The sequence below is a fragment of the Eleutherodactylus coqui genome, chromosome 1, assembly GCF_035609145.1.
Source record: "Eleutherodactylus coqui strain aEleCoq1 chromosome 1, aEleCoq1.hap1, whole genome shotgun sequence".
Taxonomy (NCBI): domain Eukaryota; kingdom Metazoa; phylum Chordata; class Amphibia; order Anura; family Eleutherodactylidae; genus Eleutherodactylus; species Eleutherodactylus coqui.
Window position 1 is genome coordinate 216,414,996 of NC_089837.1, and position 24,130 is coordinate 216,439,125.

Below are 24,130 nucleotides of genomic sequence, written 5' to 3' on the forward strand. Positions count from 1 at the left end.
TCACAGTGGGGTTGGAGGGGTGCTGTGACAGTAATTTGCCGCGCTGGGGGGGGGGGGGTAGCGTGGGGCTGTCACAGTAATTTTTCACATGGTATAATCTTGCCTGTGCAGGGAGGGGAGGAGGGGAGCTGTGTCTGTTGTGAATGGTGGATCCTGTGTTATCTTTATATAGGTATCACTGTACTTGTAGGGGAGAGGGGCAGGGGGTGCTGTTAGTGTACTTGTGTGTGGGCACTGTAAAGGGGGACTCTGTGGGGGAGGTCACAGGGGGGTACTGTATAGGGACGCTGTGGATGGGAGGACTGTGGGGGGCATGTGGAGGGGGGCTACTTTGGAGTGCACTGGGGGGGACTCGGGGGGGGGGGTGGCATGTGTAGGGGGGGTACTGTGGAGGGCACTGTGGGGGGGAATACTGGGGGGCACCGTTGAGGGGGGACTGTGGAGAATGCTGTGGTTGGGGGGGAATGAGGGAGGCATGTGGAGGGGGGCTACTTTGGAGGGCACTGTAGGGGTAACACTGGGGGGCATGTGTAGGGGGTACTGTGGAGGGCACTGTTTGTGGCTCTGTAGGGGGGGGGGTCATTGTGAGGGGGGGGGGGTCGCTGTGGGAGGGGCACTATGGGCACATGTGTGTGTGGGAAAATGTTTTGTTTTACTTTACTTTAGCAGGGTGGGGGGGCAGTAGGTAGCCTTGCAGTGGGGGGGGGGGGGGTGCAGGAGAGTTCTCTCTCGGCTCTCCCCAGCCCCTCTCCATGCACTACACATAGTGCTGTTCACACTCATGGTAAGATTTTATCGTGAACCATGAGTGTATAACGCAGTCTCCCCTGGCCACACACCCCCCTGAGTATAGTATGCAGCAGGGGGCGGGGCCTGGGCGGGGAGAGACTGTAGAGCAGTTCAATAGAGGTGGGCGTGTCGTGGGCGGGGCTAGGACGTGAGCTGAGGGAGGCCATGAAATCCTGCCTTTTCATGCCTCTTACTGCCATCGGGAGCGCACACAGAAGAGGGAGAGCGCAGAGCATTGTGGGAAGGCAGCACAGAGGCGCCATCTTTGAAAGCTGCTGTAAAGATCAGATTCTAAAGTAAGAAACTGACATTCCAGCTGATCTGCCTGCCGGTTTGAGCCCCTGTATGTTGGGTGTTACTATCCTTACTGAAAGGGAAGCAGCAGCATTATAAAAAATTTTTACCCCGTGTGGCCGGACAACCCCTTTAAGTCAGAAAACTGACGGAGCTGTGGTGTATTATATATATATATATATATATATATATATATATATATATATATATATATATATATATATATATATATATAGTATCTATACATTACTGGATGTTTGCTCCACACAAAAGAGGTTCTTGTACAGGAACCACTGCAAACTGAACATGTCCTCGCTTGGTCAAGGGATGACCATTGCAAAAACAGTATTATTGCACATGGATTACTGGATAAAACTTACTAAAATACACTGCAACACGAATTTCAAAAAAGGGCAAAGGAAGAACAGCGCTGCTTCTCTCATGGCCTTTGGAACTCCAGAGGTTAAGTGAAAAGATGTGTCTTTGAACTGTATAAGTACTACAACTACAAAAATTCACCAGATTTTCATGCATCCAGCTGCTGGAAGCATTTAATCTTTGTGACATGCCACTTACTGGCTGCTTGAAGTGCTGAAATTGGAATTATTTCACACTAGAAACTGCTAACTTCTGCATACTGAATTTCCTATACTATGCATCACTGTGGCATTTTGTTCACCTTGATTTGAAACAGCGAGGCAATCATTTTTACTTTTCCCTTTATGTAATAGGCAGAAGTGGAGACTTTCCTCCGGTCAGCACTAGCCGTAAACAAAGCAAAGTTTACACAATGGGAAAGGAAATAATGAAATTAAACAAAGCACTCTTAAAGGGGTTTTCTGGCCGTGACAAGTGCATGTATGCACTTCTGTGTGACTATTACAAATCACTTTGTAATATAGTGTGTGCTTTGTAAATGGGCTATACAGAAGATATATACTCACCTGAACAGGTGCCTACAACCCAGTTTAGCATGCATTCAGTCCTTTGTTACAACAAATTCTGTGGTGGTCTTTTGTTGCTACTGGGGCAACCGTCGGGGGGGAGGGCTCCCTATTGCTACTGGGGCAACCGTCGGGCGGGCGGGGGGGGGGGGGGGGGGGAGGGCTCCCTATTGCTACTGGGGCAACCGTCGGGGGGGCTCCCTATTGCTACTGGGACAACCGTCGGGGGGGGGGGCTCCCTATTGCTACTGGGGCAACCGTCGGGGGGGGGGGCTCCCTATTGCTACTGGGGCAACCGTCGGGGGGGGGGGGGGGCTCCCTATTGCTACTGGGGCAACCGTCGGGGGGGAGAGGGGGGGGCTCCCTATTGCTACTGGGGCAACCGTCGGGGGGGAGAGGGGAGGGCTCCCTATTGCTACTGGGGCAACCGTCGGGGGGGGAGGGCTCCCTATTGCTACTGGCGCAACCGTCGGGGGGGAGGGCTCCCTATTGCTACTGGGGCAACCGTCGGGGGGGAGGGCTCCCTATTGCTACTGGGGCAACCGTCGGGGGGGAGGGCTCCCTATTGCTACTGGGGCAACCGTCGGGGAGGGGCTCCCTAGTGCTACTGGGGCAACCGTCGGGGAGGGGCTCCCTAGTGCTACTGGGGCAACCGTCGGGGAGGGGCTCCCTATTGCTACTGGGGCAACCGTCGGGGGGGGGGGGGGGGGGAGGGCTCCCTATTGCTACTGGGGCAACCGTCAGGGGGGGGGCTCCCTATTGCTACTGGGGCAACCGTCAGGGGGGGGGGCTCCCTATTGCTACTGGGGCAACCGTCAGGGGGGAGGGCTCCCTATTGCTACTGGGGCAACCGTCAGGGGGGAGGGCTCCCTATTGCTACTGGGGCAACAGTCAGGGGGGAGGGTCCCTATTGCTGCAGTTGTCATTAAAAGTGGCATTTTATGTTGAATTTGGAGAAATTAATGTTATATTAGTTGTTGATGGATTGTAAACAGTTGAAATTTAGTAAACTTGGCAAATAAACCTAATTTGCAGTGAAGGGGGCTGAATAAGTTTCTGTTCAACTGTACTTTTTTGTGCTGTATACCAATATATACTAGCCAAAAGGGCCTCCCGTCTAACTATGGACATGTTTAGTTTGCACTTCATAAATGTCCCTAGTGCACATATTAAATGGAAACCAAAAATGTGATGTGAACAGTCACTTACCAATAATTTAACACAAAGTACATAGATGTTGGATATAAATTAGCATGTGTGATGGTACAGTTACATCAAACACTTAAACATCTAGTCCATAAGTGGCTAAAGTTTTACTTCTCTTAATTACAAAGCATTGGCCATGTGGATGTTTATAGGCAATCAGGAAGGGGTTAAAGTCGCTCCACACCTAAATTTGGTGTTAGACAAATCTTATTAATATCACATCCTGAGCGGAGGTAATGATGGGTTTACTGCACTAAAGCTGCTTTTTCAAATTCATCTTTAAGTCAAATCCTGTCTAATTGTTTTGTTACTGGACATAAAATTTTAGAGCATCTATTCATTAGAAGTTGCTCATCCGACAACACTAGAAGCAGTAGCATTCTGGTCTCTTTAAGAACAAGGTAGCAACTCTCTAATTTGGCAGTTGGGGAACAGTCAGTGCGCACCAGATTTCCCATCCATTGTGTGCGTTAGTTTTTATTTGAAAATTTGCATGTACACTAGGTACAGAAAATGTTATTATACAGTAGAGGGGAAAGGTACAGATACAAATATCTATGTCTACATGTGGACAGATACAGCAAGAATTAATGGTTAATTGCCTAAGCATCCATCTGGGCAAGGAACCAAAAGTCCCACTCCGCTGCCAACTACACACAGCATAGGGTAAGAGGATTAATGGGAATCCCCAGCAGCAATATCCTGTATTAAAACAGATATGAATAGTACAGAAAAACCACTGGATTAGAAGATTCACTCATCTTATATCAACAACACTGAAAGGAATACCGGTACATATTATAAAAATCACATTTCAACTAAATGTACATTATCTAATGACCTCATGATAAACTTTATTTAGGCTGGTTTTGCCCACACAGTTTTTTTTTCTGCATCTTCAATAACTTTGACAGTGGGGTGTCAAAAACCCCATGATCAAATCTTACTTTAAGGACTGTAATGGATCGATACAGGCACTGCAGAAAAAGAGCTTTGGTATTTGTGGTTTTTTGAGGTTTTTTTTTTTTTTAAAGAATGAAGTGTACTCTGAGTATTGTTCCAATGAGCCCTCCTACAGAATCTGAAAAGTGTCAAAAAAACTAAAAAAAACACACACCAATACTACTTGTAAAAAGTTCCATTTAAGATGTTCAAAACAAATGGCTTGTAACACGAATTTACCCTTGACAGGTGTCTAAAACTATGCAGCCTGCACACAGGCGGATTTGCACTGTGGAATCCGGGGTGAGTGTCCACCTATGGATTCCACAGCAAATACTGCCCAAAACATGCTATTGAAAATCGCTTTATCCTCTACACGAGCAGAAAGCAATTGTGATTTTCCCCTCGCATAGGAAAAATTTAAAAAAAAAAAAAGCGTACTATTTTTGCGTGGATGGCTTTCATTGAAGTTAATGGAAGACATCTAATCCACAGTTTTTCCGCAATGACAATGTGGAAAGGTCGCGGATTCCGCGTCATCACTAGGCAATGGCGTGGGGAAAGCAGAGGTTTTTTAAAAAAAAAAAGTCTACTGTGCATGTCCAACGGCTTGCTGTGCGGACTATTTGCAGTACAAGAGAAGAAAAGCAGATATGCATGAAAACTGGCTGGGCACAGGGTTGCGGAATCCGACCTGCCCGGTGTGCAGACGGCCTAAGGCTTTGTAGTGGGAAAGTACTGATGTAAACTGATAAAATAAAGAGCAGCAATAAATAAACTATTATATAGGAAGAGCTGTGCCTGCACTAGACCGGATTGTGCAGGCACACTGCTGAAGGGAGCTTTGTATTCAGCTGTGCAGTAGCTGAATATGGATTTCCCTAATAATGGCTTCTTTAATGTGCATAGTGGTTTTCTATAAAATAGGCTGGATTAAACAAACTGTAAAAATGCTCATAATTTGCCTATTATGTACATTAAAGAAGAGTTGGCCGTATAGAAACCTACTGCTGACAATTTATACTAAGCTTATGGTACTTGATTTGCTGCAGAGGGTAAAATGCATGCTCAGGCAATTGACGTGCTGCAGATTTAAAGTCCATAGTGTTTATAATTAGGTTATGGAAAATAATCAGCATTAAACTAGTGTGAAAATAACCTTACTGCCCCATGGCAAAAACACCAGCAAGAATCACATCAGTTTTTGCAGAGGTTTTAAGTGTAAGGTCAGCTCCTGGCACTGCAGATAACTCAACACAACGGATTTTGCCCTGAATCTGCAACAAATGCAAAGCAAATTCTCTAGCACACAAGATATTTGGGTCCATTTGCTGTTCATATTAATTCACGGACAGCACACAGACCCACTATAGCAGTTTTTCACACGGATTGCAGGGCAGCTCTCATTGAAATCAACATGAGCTGTGCCTGCAGTTACAAGCGCTGGCCACTACTCAGGAGGTTGGCACGGAGACTTCCGCTGCTTCTGGTCCGATCTCTGTGTGTTTGCATAGCTGACAGCCTGCACCCACTCAGCTGATTGATCAGGTCCCAATTGACGGACACCAGCCGGTCAACTATCCTGGGGATAGGTAATCAATAGTATTTTCAACAGAAAACCGCTTTGACGGGGAGATTATTTCTCCTGTATGAAAGCAGAGGAGTGATAAGTCACTGGGGTGACCATACACACCTATTCCTCCCCAGACAGACTCCTAACCACATCTTCTCCTTACTAATCTCCTCCAATCCCCCGGGTCAGCTCACCACAAGCCGACCGGCTAGTTGTGAAGCGTGCATTTCCCACACTCTCCTTCCTGAGGTCAGTGAAGGTCACATCCCTGTGATGTAGCATTTACTGGCTAGGAAAGAATGCTGATCTATTGCTGAGACAGCAGGCATGTGCAATCTCTGCAACAGCTCAGCACTCCATGCGAGGCTGTGAACTAGTGATGTAGCATACATTGCCGGGTAGGAAGGAGACTGCTGTGAATATACGCTTCATCACAGGAAGCAGAAGAATCCTGGGACTGCAGGAGCAAGTAGACTGCTTGGGGCGGAATAGGCGAGAATAGAAGTTTTTTATGACAGAACCCCTTTAAGCGTCCGACAATCGCCTTACATATGTGTATTTTGCTATGGACTCACTGCAGACCCCCCCCCCCCCCCCCCCCCCACGTGTGGCCCTACAGTTAGAGGACTGTAATTGTGGTTGAACAGAGGGAAACAGTGCATGTGTTCAACCAGCGGTTCTGGCTTGATGCAATATTGTGGCTCACCAATGCACAACTACTGTACCTCTCCAATGTGAATTTACATTGATCTGGCCAAAAGTTTTCTCATCTGACCAAAAGTTTTCTCATCTGACAAAACTTTTGTAAGACCTAATTACAAAACCTGATCTGACAAATCAGCATTTTTTGTAGGATTTTAGCAGATGCATAACAATTTGAAAAGCTCTAATAGAGCACTTTATTAGAAGACTAATAATTTTATTTTGCTAATATAAACCTTTAGAGTTTTAATATAAACTTTTAGTTCTATCCCAACAAATCGTGTGCATGTCAACAGCAACTCACGCCAACTGCTCAGATAAGCATATCAGTCTAACTATGCCATTTGTAAAGCCAGCCCAAGTTCTTGGACTGTAAAGTACAGTGAAGGAACCTCATTAATAATTTCTAAACAGAATTTTGGACACGGTTTAGCTAGAAAATAATTTTCCAAGGTTTATAATAATTTTCAGTGACAAAGTCACGGTATCAATGGCTTTCAATACTATGTCTAGCACCTCAGTGGAGTGAACCAGTTCCAGTGTAATTTATGCAGCGTCTGTATACCTGAAAGCCAGGAAACATCCTTCCAGTCCCAGCTACAGCACAAACAGCTCTTTCAGACTGAATTTAGACATATAATCCAATTATCCATTTCATTTTCATTTCCACCTTGTGGGTTAGATCATTTATCATGTTTCACAATAATGATCAGAAAGCACAAGGAAAGTGATTTCTGGAGGTAACAAATTACCTACCCTATTAGCATAGCTTACAAGGTCCTGTCAACAACCACTGTGCATAAATAGGAGGTAATTCAATTTACAATTTGCAGAAGGGTTTGACATGGTTCTTGTTTTCCTTTAGCAGGTGCTACAAAATAGGTTCCTGAATTATAGCCGTTTTTAGTAAATCCAAATCATGTTAATTCTGTTCTTCATAATAAATTCGGCTCGGCTATGAACGTGCCTGCAAAATATACGATGAACAGAAATTGGTCATCTTTTCCAAGCTATGCCTCATGTCCTGAATGAGTCATCAGTCACACCGATTCAGATGGGCACCAAATAGAATTCCGGACCTTTACTGCATTGATCTTTGAACTTTCTCTCATCCATTGTTTGCATTACTCTAAGCCTGCTATCATATCAAAATCCCAGACCACCACGTAATAATGTACTGGCTGTTGTGGCTGCATTATTCTGAGAGTTTATATGTATATTTCCACCTACACCACTTATATGGCATATCTATTTTTCACGGGAAAGGAGTGACCAGAGCAGAGTTCCACTAATAGAGTTCCAGAGGTGAGACCCACATCTATCAGTCACCTCATGATATATGTTGTGGATACACCATAAAAAGTGAAGATCATAATACTCTTAAAACCCTTTTGCTGCCAGGGAGATTCAGATTTTTGAGTAAAAAACAAACAAACAAACCAACCTGACTTATAAAAATAAATAAAATCAATCATATTCTATCCCCATATCATACTCTTTTTTTTTTTTCTGTGCACTTGACATCAATGGGTGATCCCATGCATTTTTGCACCAAGGTGTAATATTTTGTTAGAAATGGAAGTTTGTGGTTAATTCTAGCAGAGCCTGTACTAACAATACAAGATGTGCAGAGTTCATGCATGACACTTATACCCATGTCTACATGCACATACCTTCACATATTCATCAGAGCAGGATAGAATCTCTGCATTCGGATACTAGTGAACATTTAACTTATGGTGGTGACAAATGTCCTAGTTCGGGGCCTTATACATGGGATGATTGTCAGGCACTTAAGCCCCAGATGATTATCGCTCCTTTGCTTTCACACAGAAGCAATGATTGTTCAAACGAGTGGAGGTAGAGCATTTCAGAGATAGCTTCTGTTAGCCTTTCTCCACTCACTGTAAACATGCAGTCCTTCGTTGATGAACAATTGCCTGCATAAGCTGAACAAACGATAAGTGAATGAATTCTTGTTTATTGTGCGGTCACTGGCCGTGTTTACACACAGCAATCATCATTCAATTTCGCACAATCCAACGATAAACTATTGACAATAGTTTTGTGTAAAAGTACAGGGTGAGATTAAATGAAGGAATGTTCCACCGCCGGGGAGGAGGGGAGGCCGCTGTCAGCTCTCTGCGGTGAGCCTAGTCTCACTGCAGCAAATCACGGCATGCCTCAATTTAAATCCTGTGAGCGGAGAATCGCTATGATTCTCCGCTTGTGGATGCCACGTCCGTGCTTTCCAAAGCAACGTTATGGAAAGCGTTCACTGCGTTACCTGCGACTGGATTATCGCTGCGTGTAACGCAATGAACAATCGCCTGTAGACAGGCAGTTTAAGGCTTTATTCACACAAGCATATATCAGATGGTGAACATGGCGGCCGATATACGCTACCTCTGATGTATTGGATTCCAATGCATCAGATCAAACCGGCGATTTTCCACAGCGTAAAAGCACCCGGCCAAAATAGCATATTTCGTCCAGGCGCTTTTACGCCGGCCAGGAAAGATAGTCCTGCAACTATTTTCCTGGCTGAAATACGTTGGCCGCTGAATAGACTCTTATGGGAACGTATGCTAGCTGCTGGAGGGGGGAGGTGGTAGAGACTTTAGCAGCGTGACTGCTAAACTCTCTCCCCCATCTTTCTGCCCCATGCCGGTGTTTGCAATGGGAGAGGGCGGGATGGGGCGAGAGCTAGTTGCTAAGCTCCTACTCCGTCCCACCCCTCCTATTGCAAACAGCCGGCAAGGGGCAGAGAGGGGGTGGGAACTTAGCACACTAGTTTCTGCCCTGTACCATTCCCAAGATCCGGCGAGGGGGTGGAAAATGGGAGGCAGTTAGGTAGAGCTAAACTGTCCCCCCCCCCCCCCCACCTGACGGCATTGCGGTATATGTGCTGGTACGTGTGCCGGGGCTGAGCCTTCTTTACGGGCACACAAACTGCAGATTTGTGCACCCGTTCATGTGTTTTTCGGCCACGCCGTGGTACGGCTGGCCAAAAAAACGCTATGCTCATGTGAAAGAGCCCTAAATGTGACAGAGAACATTTTCTTCCTGATTCATAGGAAGGGTGTTAATGTCCCTCATCATTCCCAGGGGTCAATGATGGATGTGCAGGGAAAGATGACAGCAACAAGCTGGGATCTTCTGTGACCTGTAGCTTCTCATCCTCCCTCTCTAACACCTACACATAACTAGGAAGCAACATACCTGGGGTGGTGCAGTGATGGACCCCACTGCAGTATTCCATGCCGTGGGCATGAGCCAATAGGAATATTTTTTATAGATTTTTTTTCACTGAATTTTCCCCCCCTGTTCTTTAGTTTTACTAGAGCTAAAAAGCTTTAAAAAGGGGGGAAAAAAAATTATTTTCTGTGTTTGGTATACTTTTGTAAGGTGCAGTCAATGTATCTACCAGCACCTGGCTAGCTATCAAATGACCTACATTTAAGGCTTTGTTCACACAGTGAGTGTTGGGTATATGAAGGGAACTACTCCTGACACACGTGATTAATAGTTTTGACATCCACAGGCTTACATTAAAAAAGTGGGTATTGCAAAAAATAGTTTTTTTGTGAGATGCCTCTATGGAATAGCATAGCTGACTAAATTACTCTATACGAAAAAAAAATGTAATAGGCGAATACAATTATAATAATTTAAACAGAGCCAAGGATGTATGGCGGTCTAAAAAAATTATATAAATTATGTGAAATGTCCTAACTGGAATCAGTAGAAAACACGTTGCAGCACTATCATCAAAAGCAAGACAGTTTGTGCATCATAAAGCATCCAGGACTAAAAAGTATTAATTCAGATTCATCTAGATGCAGTTATAAAAATTGAATAAATCAAAATGATCAAAATGTCCCCCAGTGGCAGGCTAGAAATCAGTTTTCCAATTTAAATTCCTTGTAATATACGGCCACAGTGACATCCTGTTTTTTTTACTTTGGTGCTGTGAGGTTTTCAGATGTTTTACTTTTCATCATTACTATGTGACAACCAAGGTAGCATCTGGCCAACTTAAAAAGTGCCCAAAGCTGTTTAACAAAACTTCAGCCTGTGTCATTACTTCCCAGAATAAGTGGCCACTCTTAACAAGGAGAATATGTAGAAGGAAGCTGTCCTGTAATACATATAGATCGCTTACATTAACATTTTAATAGCTACAAAAAGCAATTATTTGGCAAACTGTGTAGTTTGTAACCAAGAGAGACAAAACCTTGCTGGTATGCCAATCTCAACCACATAACCATTTCTGCTGTTCACACCGCCAGAGGGTTACCAATATGGGGCAAATGACCAGATGATCGTTACTTCCACTACAAAGTGCATTTCTGGCGGCATGGAGACCTGGTGCTGCTGACAACCAATCATTTTTAGATAATGACTAAAATCAGACAAAGAACGAGCATTTGCTTACTCTTCGCTCATCATGGTCATACTCCAATGGGGTGACTGGATGAGCGAACACTCAAGCCCAATTATTGGTCTGTGTAAAAGGGCCTTTAGGGCACTGTCCTGTGGAGTGTTGATACTTAAAAAAAAGTGGCCAACATGAAAAGCAAACCAGAAACACTAAGCGCTCATTCACACAACCGCATGCGCAAAACACTGTCTGGTTAACACAGCGTTTTATCGGTCTGTGTAAACTAGCAGAGATCCGTCCAGCACTGCATGTGGCAGCGAGTGCATTGCACATGACAGTGGATCTCATGCACGCCGTGAAGCACAGCGTGACTTTAAAAAAAAAAATTCCCCACTCCGTCACAGAGCAGGGTTGCGCATGTATCATTGGCCCTACGCAAGAATATGGCTCATTCTGCAATCTTTTTCACGCACGCAACTACACACTAATGTGAACTGATCGATAAAAGTCCACGTACTTCCAATGACTCCATTCATGGCATGTCATGCAGCCGTCCAGCACATACGTAATACGCATCGAAATCACCGTCAAATGAATGAGCCTTAAAGGTTCTTTTACATGAACAGATTTGACAACGCTGACTAGCTGTCGATCACAGAGATCTGTGTCCACAGCAAGTCTTTAGCAGTCTCCTGATCAAATGTTGATGTGGATTTGCACCAAATTCCGCTAAGGCCGAGCTCATACAGGTAGATTTGAATTGCGGATTCCGCGATCGCCACCTGCGCGGTCGATCCATGGTAAAACGTGGGCATTGAAAGGCATGGACTTTTGCAGGTTCGCTCAGATCTTCGGGTAGGAATTGTGGATTCCACAAGAGTAAGAAAAAAAAAAATCGCAGCATGCTCTATTTTAGTGCAGATTCCACACGGAAGGCTTTCATTGAAATGGATGTGAGTGTTTCTTCGGAAATGTTCGCTACTTCATAGGAAAACAGAAAAGCCAGAATGCTGGCTGGAGAGGAGCAAGAGATCTTTCTTCTGCGCGGATGATACGCTGTGCATTACATACATTCATGAGGAAAACGGATTGCATCCGCGATCTTTCACAAACATTCACAATTACTTTCAGCAATGTATCACAAGTTTTCCGATGTGAAAATCTGCATGTGGAATCAGACCCATTCGTGTGAGCTCGGCATAAGTGTGGATGTAACTCAAAGTAGTACCCCCCTTTATAAGAGCAAATCCATACAGAACTTAGTTCCAGTGAGAGCGTTGATCCATTGTCCATCTAAAAACCCTCTATGGCAGTGGTGGCGAACCTATGGCACGCATGCCAGAGGCGGCACTTAGAGCCTTCCCAGCTAGCACTCGCCGCCGTCGGCCGCTCACCACATTAGTAAAAACCGGCAGGGGTGCCGCAGCTCCCTTGCTGGTATTCACTCAGCAGCGCTGCTAGAGGTGCTGATCCCGGCGCACACTGTGATGTCAGTGTGCAGCCGGGATCCTCCTCCCCCCTCCTCTGACGTCTCCTACTTGGTTCCGCGAGAGCAGGGGAGGGGAGGTGTTGTCTGGCAGCACAGCACAGTATGCTCCTGGGATCAGTGGCAGCAACAGCGCCAAGCAGAGGAGGTGGGGGGGATTGGGTCTCAGAGGGGGGGGCTCTATTACTACAGGGGCCACTGTGGGCTGTCGCTATTACTACTGGGGGCCACTGTTGGATGTCACTATTACTACTGGCTACTGTGGGATGTCACTATTACTACCGAGGACGCTGTGAAGTGTCACTATTACTACTGGGACCACTGTGGGGTGTCACTATTACCGCTGGGGCCACTGTGGGATATCACTATTACTACTGTGGCCACTGTGGGATGTCCCTATTACCACCAAGACCACTGTGTGGTGTCACTATTACTACTGGGGGGCCACTGTGGGATGTCACTATTACGACTGGGGCCATGGTGTGGTGTCACTATTACGGATGGGGCAGCTGTGCGGGGACACTATAACCACAAAAGCCACTCTGGGGGAGTCACTATTGGCGCTGGGGCTGCTCTGGGGGGGGGGGGGTGTCACCCTTACTGCTGGGGCCACTCTGGGGGAGGGGGTCAATATCACTGCTGGGATATGTTTGCATGAGGTGGAAATGCTACAGAATGTCCTCAGCAGAAATTTCCATGGCAAATTCCACAGCATTTCCGCATCCAAAAGAAGTCAAAATCTGCACCCAGCCTATTTTGAAACAGCCTTGTCCTTTTAAGAACGACGGAGGTAAAAATCATACGTCGTGATAAGCCCCGCCCCCTGACATGTTGGTACTTTACAATAAATAAGTGGGTTTTGAGTTGCAGTTTGGGCACTCTGTCTCTAAAAGGTTCGCCATCACTGCTCTATGGCAACTTTTAACTACTCTGGATGACCTACAGGAGCCCAATGATCCCTTCTAGTAAGATATCCCTATATGAAGACTAACATGCAAGTTGTAGTAAAGCATTTATCCTAATCAAACTGTAAGAGCTTATTCAGACGAGTGTTCTTCCAGTCTGTGAGGAGTCTGTACATGGGCCCATTATATTTAATACGGCCATTCAAACAGGCCTTTTCCACATGGACTTATGGCCCACGTGGGTAAAAAAAATGCAGCATGTCCTATTCACACACTAATCCATGCTGGACAGCACTTGGATGGCATCCATGCGTTGTCTGCTTCTTCCATCCGATTTTGCGGACAGCACACAGGCTTACTAGTGTGAATATGCCCAAAGGGGTGGGAGCAAACATTAATGGCTTTGAAATTAAACAAATGTGTTTTAGTTACCGCTAAATCCTTGACAGATCTTGAGCACTGCATTACCATAACAACACTAATGCAGACCACATAAATCGAGACATTGCCTTGTATTCAAAAAACAATCATCAGAGTTGTGGGAATTCATGTTTACTTAATGTCACATTTTATTCATCGTGCAGACAAACTACTAACTAGGGCATTTCTAATTATTTTTCGGTAATTGAATGCAGCAGTTCTCAGGATATGCAAACTTAACGTAAATGATATGCGCATAAACAGAGGCCTTCTCTACACTTTGATTTTCTTTTTTTTTTTTATAACCAATGCTTGGAGGTTCTTTAAGACACATAGGTTCAAAAATTAATACAATTACCAAAGCAATTATGGGAATAAAGTTACTGAGGGACCAAATCTATTGGATTGCCGTGAATCTAAGGATATTAACTTCATAATAAACCATACTGATACTGAACAGAAGCTTGAGATGAGGGAAGCGGCAGCTACCGGTCTTCTACATATACCTTGCAGCTTCAGAAGTGCAATAACTTCACAGGTCTACAGGATTTTCCTACCCCTGACTTCACAAGAACAAAAGTTTTTCTTACAAGCACTCCAGTTTCTTCCCATAATCCTAAACATATTAAAGGGGTTGTCCCGCGAAACAAAGTGGGGGTATACACTTCTGTATGGCCATATTAATGCACTTTGTAATGTACATTGTGCATTAATTATGAGCCATACAGTAAGTTATTCACTTACCTGTTCCATTGCTAGCGTCCCCGTCTCCATGGTGCCGTCTAATTTTCAGCGTCTAATCGCCCGATTAGACGCGCTTGCGCAGTCCGGTCTTCTCCGTGTTGAATGGGGCTGCTCGTGCTGGAGACCCGCGCCTCGTAGCTCCGCCCTGTCACGTGTGCCGATTCCAGCCAATCAGGAGGCTGGAATCGGCAATGGACCGCACAGAAGACCTGCGGTCCACCGAGGGTGAAGATCCCGGCGGCCATCTTCGCAAGGTAAGTAAGAAGTCACCGGAGCGTGGGGATTCGGGTAAGTACTATCCGTTTTTTTTTTTTAAACCCCTGCATCGGGTTTGTCTCACGCCGTTTCGGCGCGGGACAACCCCTTTAATTGGCTTTCAAAAGGCAAACGGAGCCAGTTATATGGCTGACATGGCGGGCTGTACGCTACAGCGGGGAATGGGCTGAAGGCTGAATAGATGCTCTGTAATTTGGTACAGAATATAAATAATAGAGAACTCCTTTAAAGGAGATGTCCCGCGCCGAAACGGGTTTTTTTTTTTTTAAACCCCCCCCCCGTTCGGCGCGAGACAACCCCGATGCAGGGGTTAAAAAACCCACCCGCACAGCGCTTACCTGAATCCCGGCGGTCCGGCGTCTTCATACTCACCTGCTGAAGATGGCCGCCGGGATCCTCTGTCTTCGTGGACCGCAGCTCTTCTGTGCGGTCCACTGCCGATTCCAGCCTCCTGATTGGCTGGAATCGGCACGTGACGGGGCGGAGCTACACGGAGCCGCTCTCTGGCACGAGCGGCTCCATAGAAGACTACAGAAGACCCGGACTGCGCAAGCGCGGCTAATTTGGCCATCGGAGGCCGAAAATTAGTCGGCACCATGGAGACGAGGACGCCAGCAACGGAGCAGGTAAGTAAAAAACTTTTTATAACTTCTGTATGGCTCATAATTAATGCACAATGTATATTACAAAGTGCATTATTATGGCCATACAGAAGTGTATAACCCCACTTGCTGCCTCGGGACATCTCCTTTAAGAGATTACGTGATAAACCAGTGAAAAAATAGGAGGTGCATGCTGTATCAAAATGATATTTCGGAGACTATGCACTGAAGGGTGAATTATTCAACTATGCTCAGAAAGTAGTACCGATTATGGCATCAAGACACTCTGACAAAGAGACACTTTCTTGCCTGACAGACGAAAAGTATTCAGATGCTCCCCTGGCACACTTTAACCTTCTATGTTTCAATGCATTATTTACACCCAATCTCGGTTTAGCTTCAAACTGATTTTTCTCTATTGTTGGCAGAAGATATACATGATAAAATATAAAAATATCAGCAGAAATGTAATCGCTATAGCCAACACCACAAGATTTTCAGAGTACAGTCATCCTTCGGTATTGTAGACTTCATGGATAAGAAAGCCACTATTTTAACAATGCATTCAAAGCTTCACAAACTATTGCTATGTATGGGTAGTGTAGAATGTAGCATCTGATAACAGTAGATGCCTTCATCACACTTGGCTTTCACACATTTAACTAATCTTATCAAACATGCACTTGGCATCTGACCAGGAGCAATTCTTTCATTTGATGCTACCACCGTTATGACCATTAACAGCCAACTAAATTGGCACTAAGGTAACTGGCAAAACTGTGCCACATAAACACCTTATAGGACAAAACCTATGAGGTAGCACTTTAGCGTTCCTGTTATTGAAAACTAATCAAAACTTTCCTTCGATTGAGGGCACAAAAGTTACTACTGATAAAAAGTTTTTAGCGTAGTGTCCTATACTGTACATATAGGCACAGACTTTCTCTTCTGATCCACGGTCAACAGAACAGGCACGTCATTTCTAGCGGTCCAGCAAGTATCTTATGACGACACAGTAGAGTTTGGAATCAAAACTAACGTTTCCAAACTTTCCCTCAACAGTAGATATTGGAGGGTCATCAAAGTAGGCACCTAAACGAGATTAGCCATGGATCCAACCAAAGTCTGTTTTTTTCTGTATAACAGTATACTTTGTATAATCTGGTTATTTCTCCAACATTTCATCAGGCAATGTTACATGGATCTAATAAAATAATTAGAAATGAATTTCTTGTAAATGAGTAACTTGACAAGAGTCTAATCTGAACATCTCAAACATAAATTAGGAGAGAAAATCTTTAGTAACATAAATGCTCTCACTGAACTGCTGTGTCCTCTATGGGTTTGATGTGATCAGCTAACAAAGAAAAATTAATGAGAGTGAGATGAGATATTTTAACCTCAGTCTGACATTTTGGGTTTGTATTTTTTTTTTTAGAACTTGAAATGGAAAACAAAGACATAACCTTTAACCGTGACAGACATTTCATAACTGGAAAATATTGTTACCCAAGGTCCATTCTTATACTTTTTTTTTTTTTAAAGCAGATTTCCATAACCCCTCAGCAAAGAATGCTGTTCATGTCCTGTAACTGCAGTCCCACTATGCAGGTAGTGCAGTGTACTGTAGATGATGCAGATGTTTCACCCACACTACCCGCACTTGTATATTACAGCTGACACTCTGCTGCAAAGGTTGGGACTGGTGAGATTTCCAATCTTGGCCAATGAACCCCTTTAGATGTCATCGTCATTCGCGACTATGGCATCTAGTTGGGCTCCCTCTGTCATTCCATTAGCAAATAAGAGGGGATGGGTTGATATGGCAGCTGGGGGCTTGAGAGGCCTGAAGGCCTGCCATGCTTCTATGCCTAGTAGGCCATGCTTTAATATAGTGTCTATTAGCCAATTGTCAGGCAATAATGCTTTGGTATACGCAGTATAATACTGTATAACTGGCCAGCAGATTGATTTTAGTCCCACTAGGTGACTTTAGAATGCAAATGTAGTTTATTAAATAAATAATTTAAAAAACAAAATCAGAAGTTTTATTTTCTAATGACTTGTAAAGTTAACACATTATTTAAACCCTACAGTGAGTGCCATTAAAAGGGAAAAAAAGCTGAACGCTTATTTTTAAGCATTATATTTTTTAAAATACTACTAGCAAATATTCCCCCACACTTGCTGAGGTCAAAACACAAAGTGAAACACCAGAGCACAAGAGTATACACGAGGATACATTCATCTGAAGGTTTAGGCTGCCTGCACAAGTGCGGTGCGGACGGAGTTCGACAAGGTGCCCAGGCGGTGACCCCAGCGTATCTCACCGTCTTCCCCTCTGCTGCTGATTTGCTGGCCCACGCCCTCACTGTAGTGTGCCAGCCCGTGCAGTACAGAGGACGCCGCACTGTCGCTATGGCGATGATTCTGCAATGATGAATTTGATGGAAGCCAGCCAGGCTTAGCCTGAACAAAATTGCAGAATGCTGCAATTTTTCCCCTGTGAGTGGAAAAATCGCAACTGATTTTCGCTCATGGGCAGGAAATCACGTATTGTCATAGCATGCTATGGCCTAGATTAGCTGCAGAATCCGGAGTCGGAATCCTGCTCCGGATTCCACAATGCAAATCTGCCTATCTGCAGGAGGCCTTAAAAGGGGCTATCTTGGGATTTAAACTCCTTATAGGCAGCTGCTGAGTTGACCAGCCACTTCCAGCTGTGTTCTGCCTAGGCATAACGTGGTATTGCGAACCTCGGGGGCCAGTGAAGTCATGTTAAGGACAGGCGGTCAGTTTGTTATAACCAGGGTGACGCAAGGTTAGCTACGCAAACATAAAATGAACTGTCGAGCCGAGGATTCGGCTTGAACTGTTCGCCGCCCACGGCTTGGCTTTCCACGTTTTGGGGACATGGCAAGAGTCAAACATTTGATATGAACGTTGCTAACAACGCTTGACTCTTCCTAGCAGCGCTGTTGGCTGAAGCACAACGCCTCTAGACTTAAGATGGGTCACTCAATGTATCAAACTCAAATATTATTTTACGGCGGTGGTGAGGATGTAACAAATCTAATGACACCAAAATCGTCACGCAAAGGGGGTCAACATGTTGGGCAAGAAAAAGCCTGTAGGCATTTTTATAGTAGAAGATTAACCAGGCCTCCTCTCTTTCTATCACTGCAGTGGCAGTAAAAGGGACATTAACTTCACTCCATCAGCCAGTGCCATTATGATGATACTAGTTTTACAGTTTTTAATATTTTACTATTAAAAAAAATGTAAAAACCCTCCTATCAAAGAAAAGTATTTTGACATTCAGAACCCTAAAATTTTAAATTTTTGGTCAATAGAGGTGTGTGCAAGGGCTTGTTTTTGGTTGGGCAAGCTGTAGGTTTTATTGCTACTATTTTTGGGCACATGACTTTGATTACTTTTCTTCACTCCCCTAATTTTACTTTTACTCCTCACATATTAAGCTATGCCATAGGCAAGGCTTAATCCGGTAAAATACATGGAAGCCCTGTGAGTGAGCACTAGACTCATGGCTGCCATAGCAACCATCTACATTCTGCAATTTCATCAGCAATGCAATGGTGAGCCTGAGAGAGAAACCAACTCCAGGTTACAGTTTACATGAAGAGCTACCTTGAATCACAGCTGTTTGCAGGAGGTTTTAGCTTTTTGAAACAGTTGCGGTAAGTGCATGAATGTCACATGGCGGAAGGGGTTAAAACAGATTGGGTGGTATCAAGAAAAAGAACAACATGTTATCTACTGTGTTATGATAACAGTGGAGTTACACCCCAACCCTATCACTGTCTAAACTTGCGAGCTCACATTTCACTTGGCACCCCTCCCACACAGTACAGGGAAACAGTATGTTTGAATCAGTGCCAATGCTGCTGCGATCACAGGACTTAGCTAGAAGTTCCCTCCTACAGATACAAGTTTATTTTAGCAAGGCAAGTAGGTATGCTTTGAAGGAGTGTGTCATCTTTGCATAAACCTGATTAATAACGTATCCAGAAACAGATTTGGCACAGAGTCAAGTTTAAAAAGGGATGCAACCATACAGTTCTTCATCTTATAGTCACATTTACAATATAGTTAAACCTCTCCAAAATACTACACTTAAATGCACATTTCATATGATCGATTTGCACTTCCATGATAGAATATGCATACGGGTGATATTCTAAGTGTAGAAAAGACTTCCAAAAGTCAATTTTTCAATACAATTTTAAAAGCAGTTGTCTCAGAGGTTTCACTGTACTTTCGTAAAAGTAAACATAGGTGGAGAACCTAAATAGGAACAAAGAACAAACGGATTCGCTAGAGTGTAAGCCAGCTAAACATAATGGAGAACGCTATTCATCACATTAAGAACTTAAACATGAAGGGAAGAAAAAGTCTATGTTCTACAAGCTGAAAGTATTTGTATTATGCTAAATGGATTGAATGCGATGTTAAAGCCATGACAAAGTAAATCGTTTGCTTTTTTTCTGTCATCCTCTGGCTGTATTAATACCCAGATCAATATTACACAGTTGCAACATCCACGAGTGAAATTCTCATTTGTTCCAAACAGCAAGGGAAAAAAGCCCTGGGCATGCCCTGTCACATTGGCTTTAGAAGGAAACGCACTAATAAACTCTTGCCCCTGGGTCATCGTTGACAACGGGCAATACACTGCCAACTCACATTAAAGGCAATTCATATCAGTGGCCCCAAACTTTCCCTTAAAATTACCATCTTTTATCCAGACATAGCAGGATGTCAGGTTTAACATGCCGCTGAGATACAGGAATCGTCACCACAGTTAATCTTTAGTATAGGTTTAACACCACAGACCCTGAACTCCTCCTGGGCTTTTATGTGAACTGCAGTTAACATGATTTAGCAAATAAACAAGAAGTCAACAGGCTTGTATGGAGCTTCACCCTCTACCCAAAAAAGACAATATAATGCAATCTGCAGTATTATCATATTAGAACCATTGCATAAACTAGGAGACTCTAAAATATCAGCAAGTCACAAATTTTGGTAAGCTACGTTACTGCAGAGCATGATTAGTTTTACAGCTTTCTCAGGAGACGCATGCCATTGCTGCCTGGGGCCTTATGAGGGGTTCCTGTGCTTGCTGTGGATTTCAGGTTATTAAGCCCTTAATAGGATGCTAGCAAATGTCCAATATACTGCAATAGAGAAGTATTGCATTATACTGTACAAGCAAATCAGGTTGAAGTCCCCTAGTGAGACGAAATATAAAAACTAAAATAAAAAAAGTAAATTAAAAAAAGAAAAAAAAAAAACACCTTTTCTCAGAATACACAAAAAGTCGACAATGAAAATACATTGTACTTAATTGATATTATTGCATCTGTAACAGTCTGATTTAGGCCGCCTGCACACGAGCGGGTCGGATCCGGCAGTGAGAATTCTCGCCGCGGGACCCGACCCGTGAGCCTGCAGGGACGAGCGCGTACTCGCCCGCGCCTGGCGGCCCCAGCTCTTTCATGTGCCGGCTGCCGCGCAGCCGGCGCATGTGCAGACCGGAGCCGGCGGCCGGGTGAGTGCGTGCCCCGCACAAAAATAGGACATGCCGCGGTTTGTTTGCCGCGCGAGATTTCGCGCGGCCGTCTACATAGGAGTGCGTATTGTAATGCACTCCTATGCAAACTTTCAGTGGCGGAAATCCCGCGGCGGGATTTCCGCCCGTGTGCATTTATTGCACTGCATGGAAAACAGCTTCAGGAAAAAGAAAACACCATGCCAGAATTGTGCTTTTTTTTGCCATCATATCCCAAAAAAACTGAATCAAATGTTGTATGTACAGCAAAATGATACCAATTGAAACTAACTAGCCCTGCAAAAAACCAAACCCTCATACAGCCCCATCGCCAGAAAAATGAAGTGGTGAGTGTCAGAATGCAACAACAAAAGATCATTTGGTATTCCCATAATCATACGGAGACATACAATAAAAAGGTAACATCATACTTTTAACATACGGTAAGGCCCAATGACCACGAGAAAAATTGAATTGGGGGATCCGCGCAGACGATCTACAGTTCAAGCCGCCCATAGGAAGACATGGGCGTCCACAGCTGAATTAAAGCATGTGGATTCGTTTTGTGGACGTTTTGCTTGGGAAAACAATCCCAGCATGCTCCATTTTGCTCCAGTTGCCACATGGACGGCTTCCATTGAAGCCAATGGGAGCCGTTTGATCCACAGTCCATCCGCAATTCAATTGTGGATGGGCTGTGGATTCCGCAGGAAAGAAGAAGATTAAAAAAAAAGAAAGAAAAAAAAATCTCTACTGCGCATGTGCGCCGCCTGGCACTTGCACACACATCCACAGTGAAGACCTGGACAGGTAAGCAGTGTCCTTGGCCGTGGGCAGGGTCTGATTCCGCTGCAGGCTACCACATGCGGAATTTGACTCGCTCGTGGACATGAGGTCTTGTGAAAACAATCACTACAAATGGTGAAACGGTGGTTTTCTTTCAATTTTACCCCTCTTAGAAATAATGTCAGTCCATTAAATGTTTCCTTTAAAAAAATTCAATTCAGCGCACAAAGAACAAGCCATCACACGGCTACATCAATGGCTATGGCACTTACAAGGCATGAAAGAAAACATGAAAATGAAAAACTGAAAGATCTCTGGTCTTGAAAGGGTTGAGGGGATCATGCTACAAAACAGACACTTTCCATCAACAGGATAAGCATTTGATTGGTTAGAGTCTGACTGCTGCAACCTCTGATCATGAAATTGAAGTTCCTGAAGGTCTGTGAATAAAAGGCGCAATTGGTCATGTGTGCACACCACCACTACATTCATTGCAATGGTACTGCTGGATATAGCCGAGTCCGGCAATCTGCCATCTTTGGAGCAGTAGTGGGAATCTCATTTGGATACCTCTGGGACCCTTGCTGCTCTTATTAGTGGTGCGCCCAGTTGTCAGATTCCCACCAATCAGATGTGGTTTGTTACCTGGGACAATCCCAGTAAATCTCAAGATATAGGTTTGGAAATTTGTTTGCAAATAGTTTAGGTTTAGAAAACTGAAATTCGGTGCGGAACTAAGGGTGCCTACCCACTTGCGATTTTTTTTCCTGTGATGTTTTGCGTTTTTTCTCAAGAGCAATTAGTATAGAATGTGTTCTTGTCGATCTGGGGTTTTTTTTCCGTTTCGTGGGGTTTTTTCACATAGGAACTGTCAGTTGCATATGTCTCCTTATTTTTCTCTTAATGCACCCATGATTGTCAATGGAGGGCTGCAAAAAACGCCGCGGAAAACGCCGCATTTTTCACACGCGAGAATCGGCAACGCAAGTGGGTAGGTGCCCTTACATTTCCATCATAGTAATGGGTATTACAAAGTTCCTAAAATCTACAAAGCATCTGTTCATACAAGCTATTATAAAGAACTGTGTAAGCATATTGTAAGGAAATGTAGTAATTAATTTCCCCCATTAATTTCCCGTTTTTGGGACTTCTTTTCCTTCTATTGGTGACTGGTAGGTCATCAATATATGAGGAGGAGAGCTGTGGTGTGATCACGGTGGTCATCAGGAAGCAGAAAGCGCTGACTATAGCTAGTAATAAAGCGCAATATCATTGAATTCAGTGAAAGCTATGCTTGCAATACCAACCTAGACCGCTGTGCTATAGTCAGCGATTTCTGCTTCCTGCACCAATTGCAGCCCCAAGAATCAGCTGATCGGAGGGTGTCCGAACCACGGGTCCCAATTGCTTATCAATAAAAAAAAAAATTAAGTCCTGGAACACACCCTCTAAGCAAAATGCATCAGAACTGCATCAAAAAAGTGGAGTAAATGTAATGCATTTCTTTTCTAAATTTGGTATGGCTTGAGGGAAAAAGCACCAAATGTATTAATGGAATGGAATGAAGGTCAGACAACAGGTGGTGGAAAGAAAAGTGCCTAAGATGTTTCATGACGTATGCCGAGTTTATCATGAAAAGTTCCACAATCACAAATTTGAAGCAATTGGTACTTTGTTTTTGCCATGACATAACATTTAGCATTCTATGACAGTATGAATAACTCTCCTACGGTGTTATCTGATACATGACTCAAACTAGATCCAAAAGTAATATGCTTTTTTTTTCCTCATTCTTACCTCGGACGATGAGTTGAGCAAAATTTGAGACTCCAGAGCCTCGCTCCGATTGCGTCACACATCTATATAGATCTTCATCTGCTTTTGTCACCTCACGCAACTTGAAAGACGCGGCAAATCTTCTGTGATTGATATTTTTTGTTTGCGCTACAGGAATGTCTTCTCCATTTCTTTTCTGAAATATTAAGATGTCAAAAACAGCTACATTACAATAAGAAGGGAACCACCAGTAAGTGACACTCATAAATGGAGACAGCGGTGTAAGATTTTAAGTGTACATTTAGAACAGGTCCCATTTCAGTCATTTGCAGGTGAATCGTGCGTGATACAGTAAGATTTTATGGCAAAAGCAACTATCTACAAACCGAAATATGCCATTATCTCTCAATCTCTGAATGGAAGACCAGGAAATGGTTTAATTGTCACAATTTCTGGGCAGAGTTATCAGATCTGCTTATAATAAAATAAGCTGAACAGAGGTCATCCACCGAGTCAGCCAGCATCTAAACAGAGATTCCCAGTAATAGTCAGTGTCGGAAGTCTAGGCACATCTGCTTCTGACAGATAAGGTACACAGGCCCCTGAAGCCCTTTATAGCTAAAATATATGATAAAATACACAAAATAAAAAGCTATAAAACGTATGCAGCACATATTTTTTCACACGTATGGAAAGGTTTCTGAAATCTGTACAAAGCATTAGGCCCGG

At 44.0% G+C, this 24,130-nt stretch overlaps 1 protein-coding gene across 4 annotated transcripts in view; it reads right to left on the reverse strand.

Moving 5' to 3' along the window:
- PTPRK (protein tyrosine phosphatase receptor type K) overlaps nucleotides 1-24,130 on the reverse strand; it is a 374,180-nt gene that overhangs the window by 180,251 nt on the left and 169,799 nt on the right. For all 4 annotated transcript variants that reach the window (XM_066605531.1, XM_066605533.1, XM_066605532.1 and 1 more), the window contains exon 6: nucleotides 23,423-23,597. In XM_066605531.1, coding sequence (XP_066461628.1) covers nucleotides 23,423-23,597 — 175 coding nt within the window. The remainder of the gene's footprint in view (nucleotides 1-23,422; nucleotides 23,598-24,130) is intronic.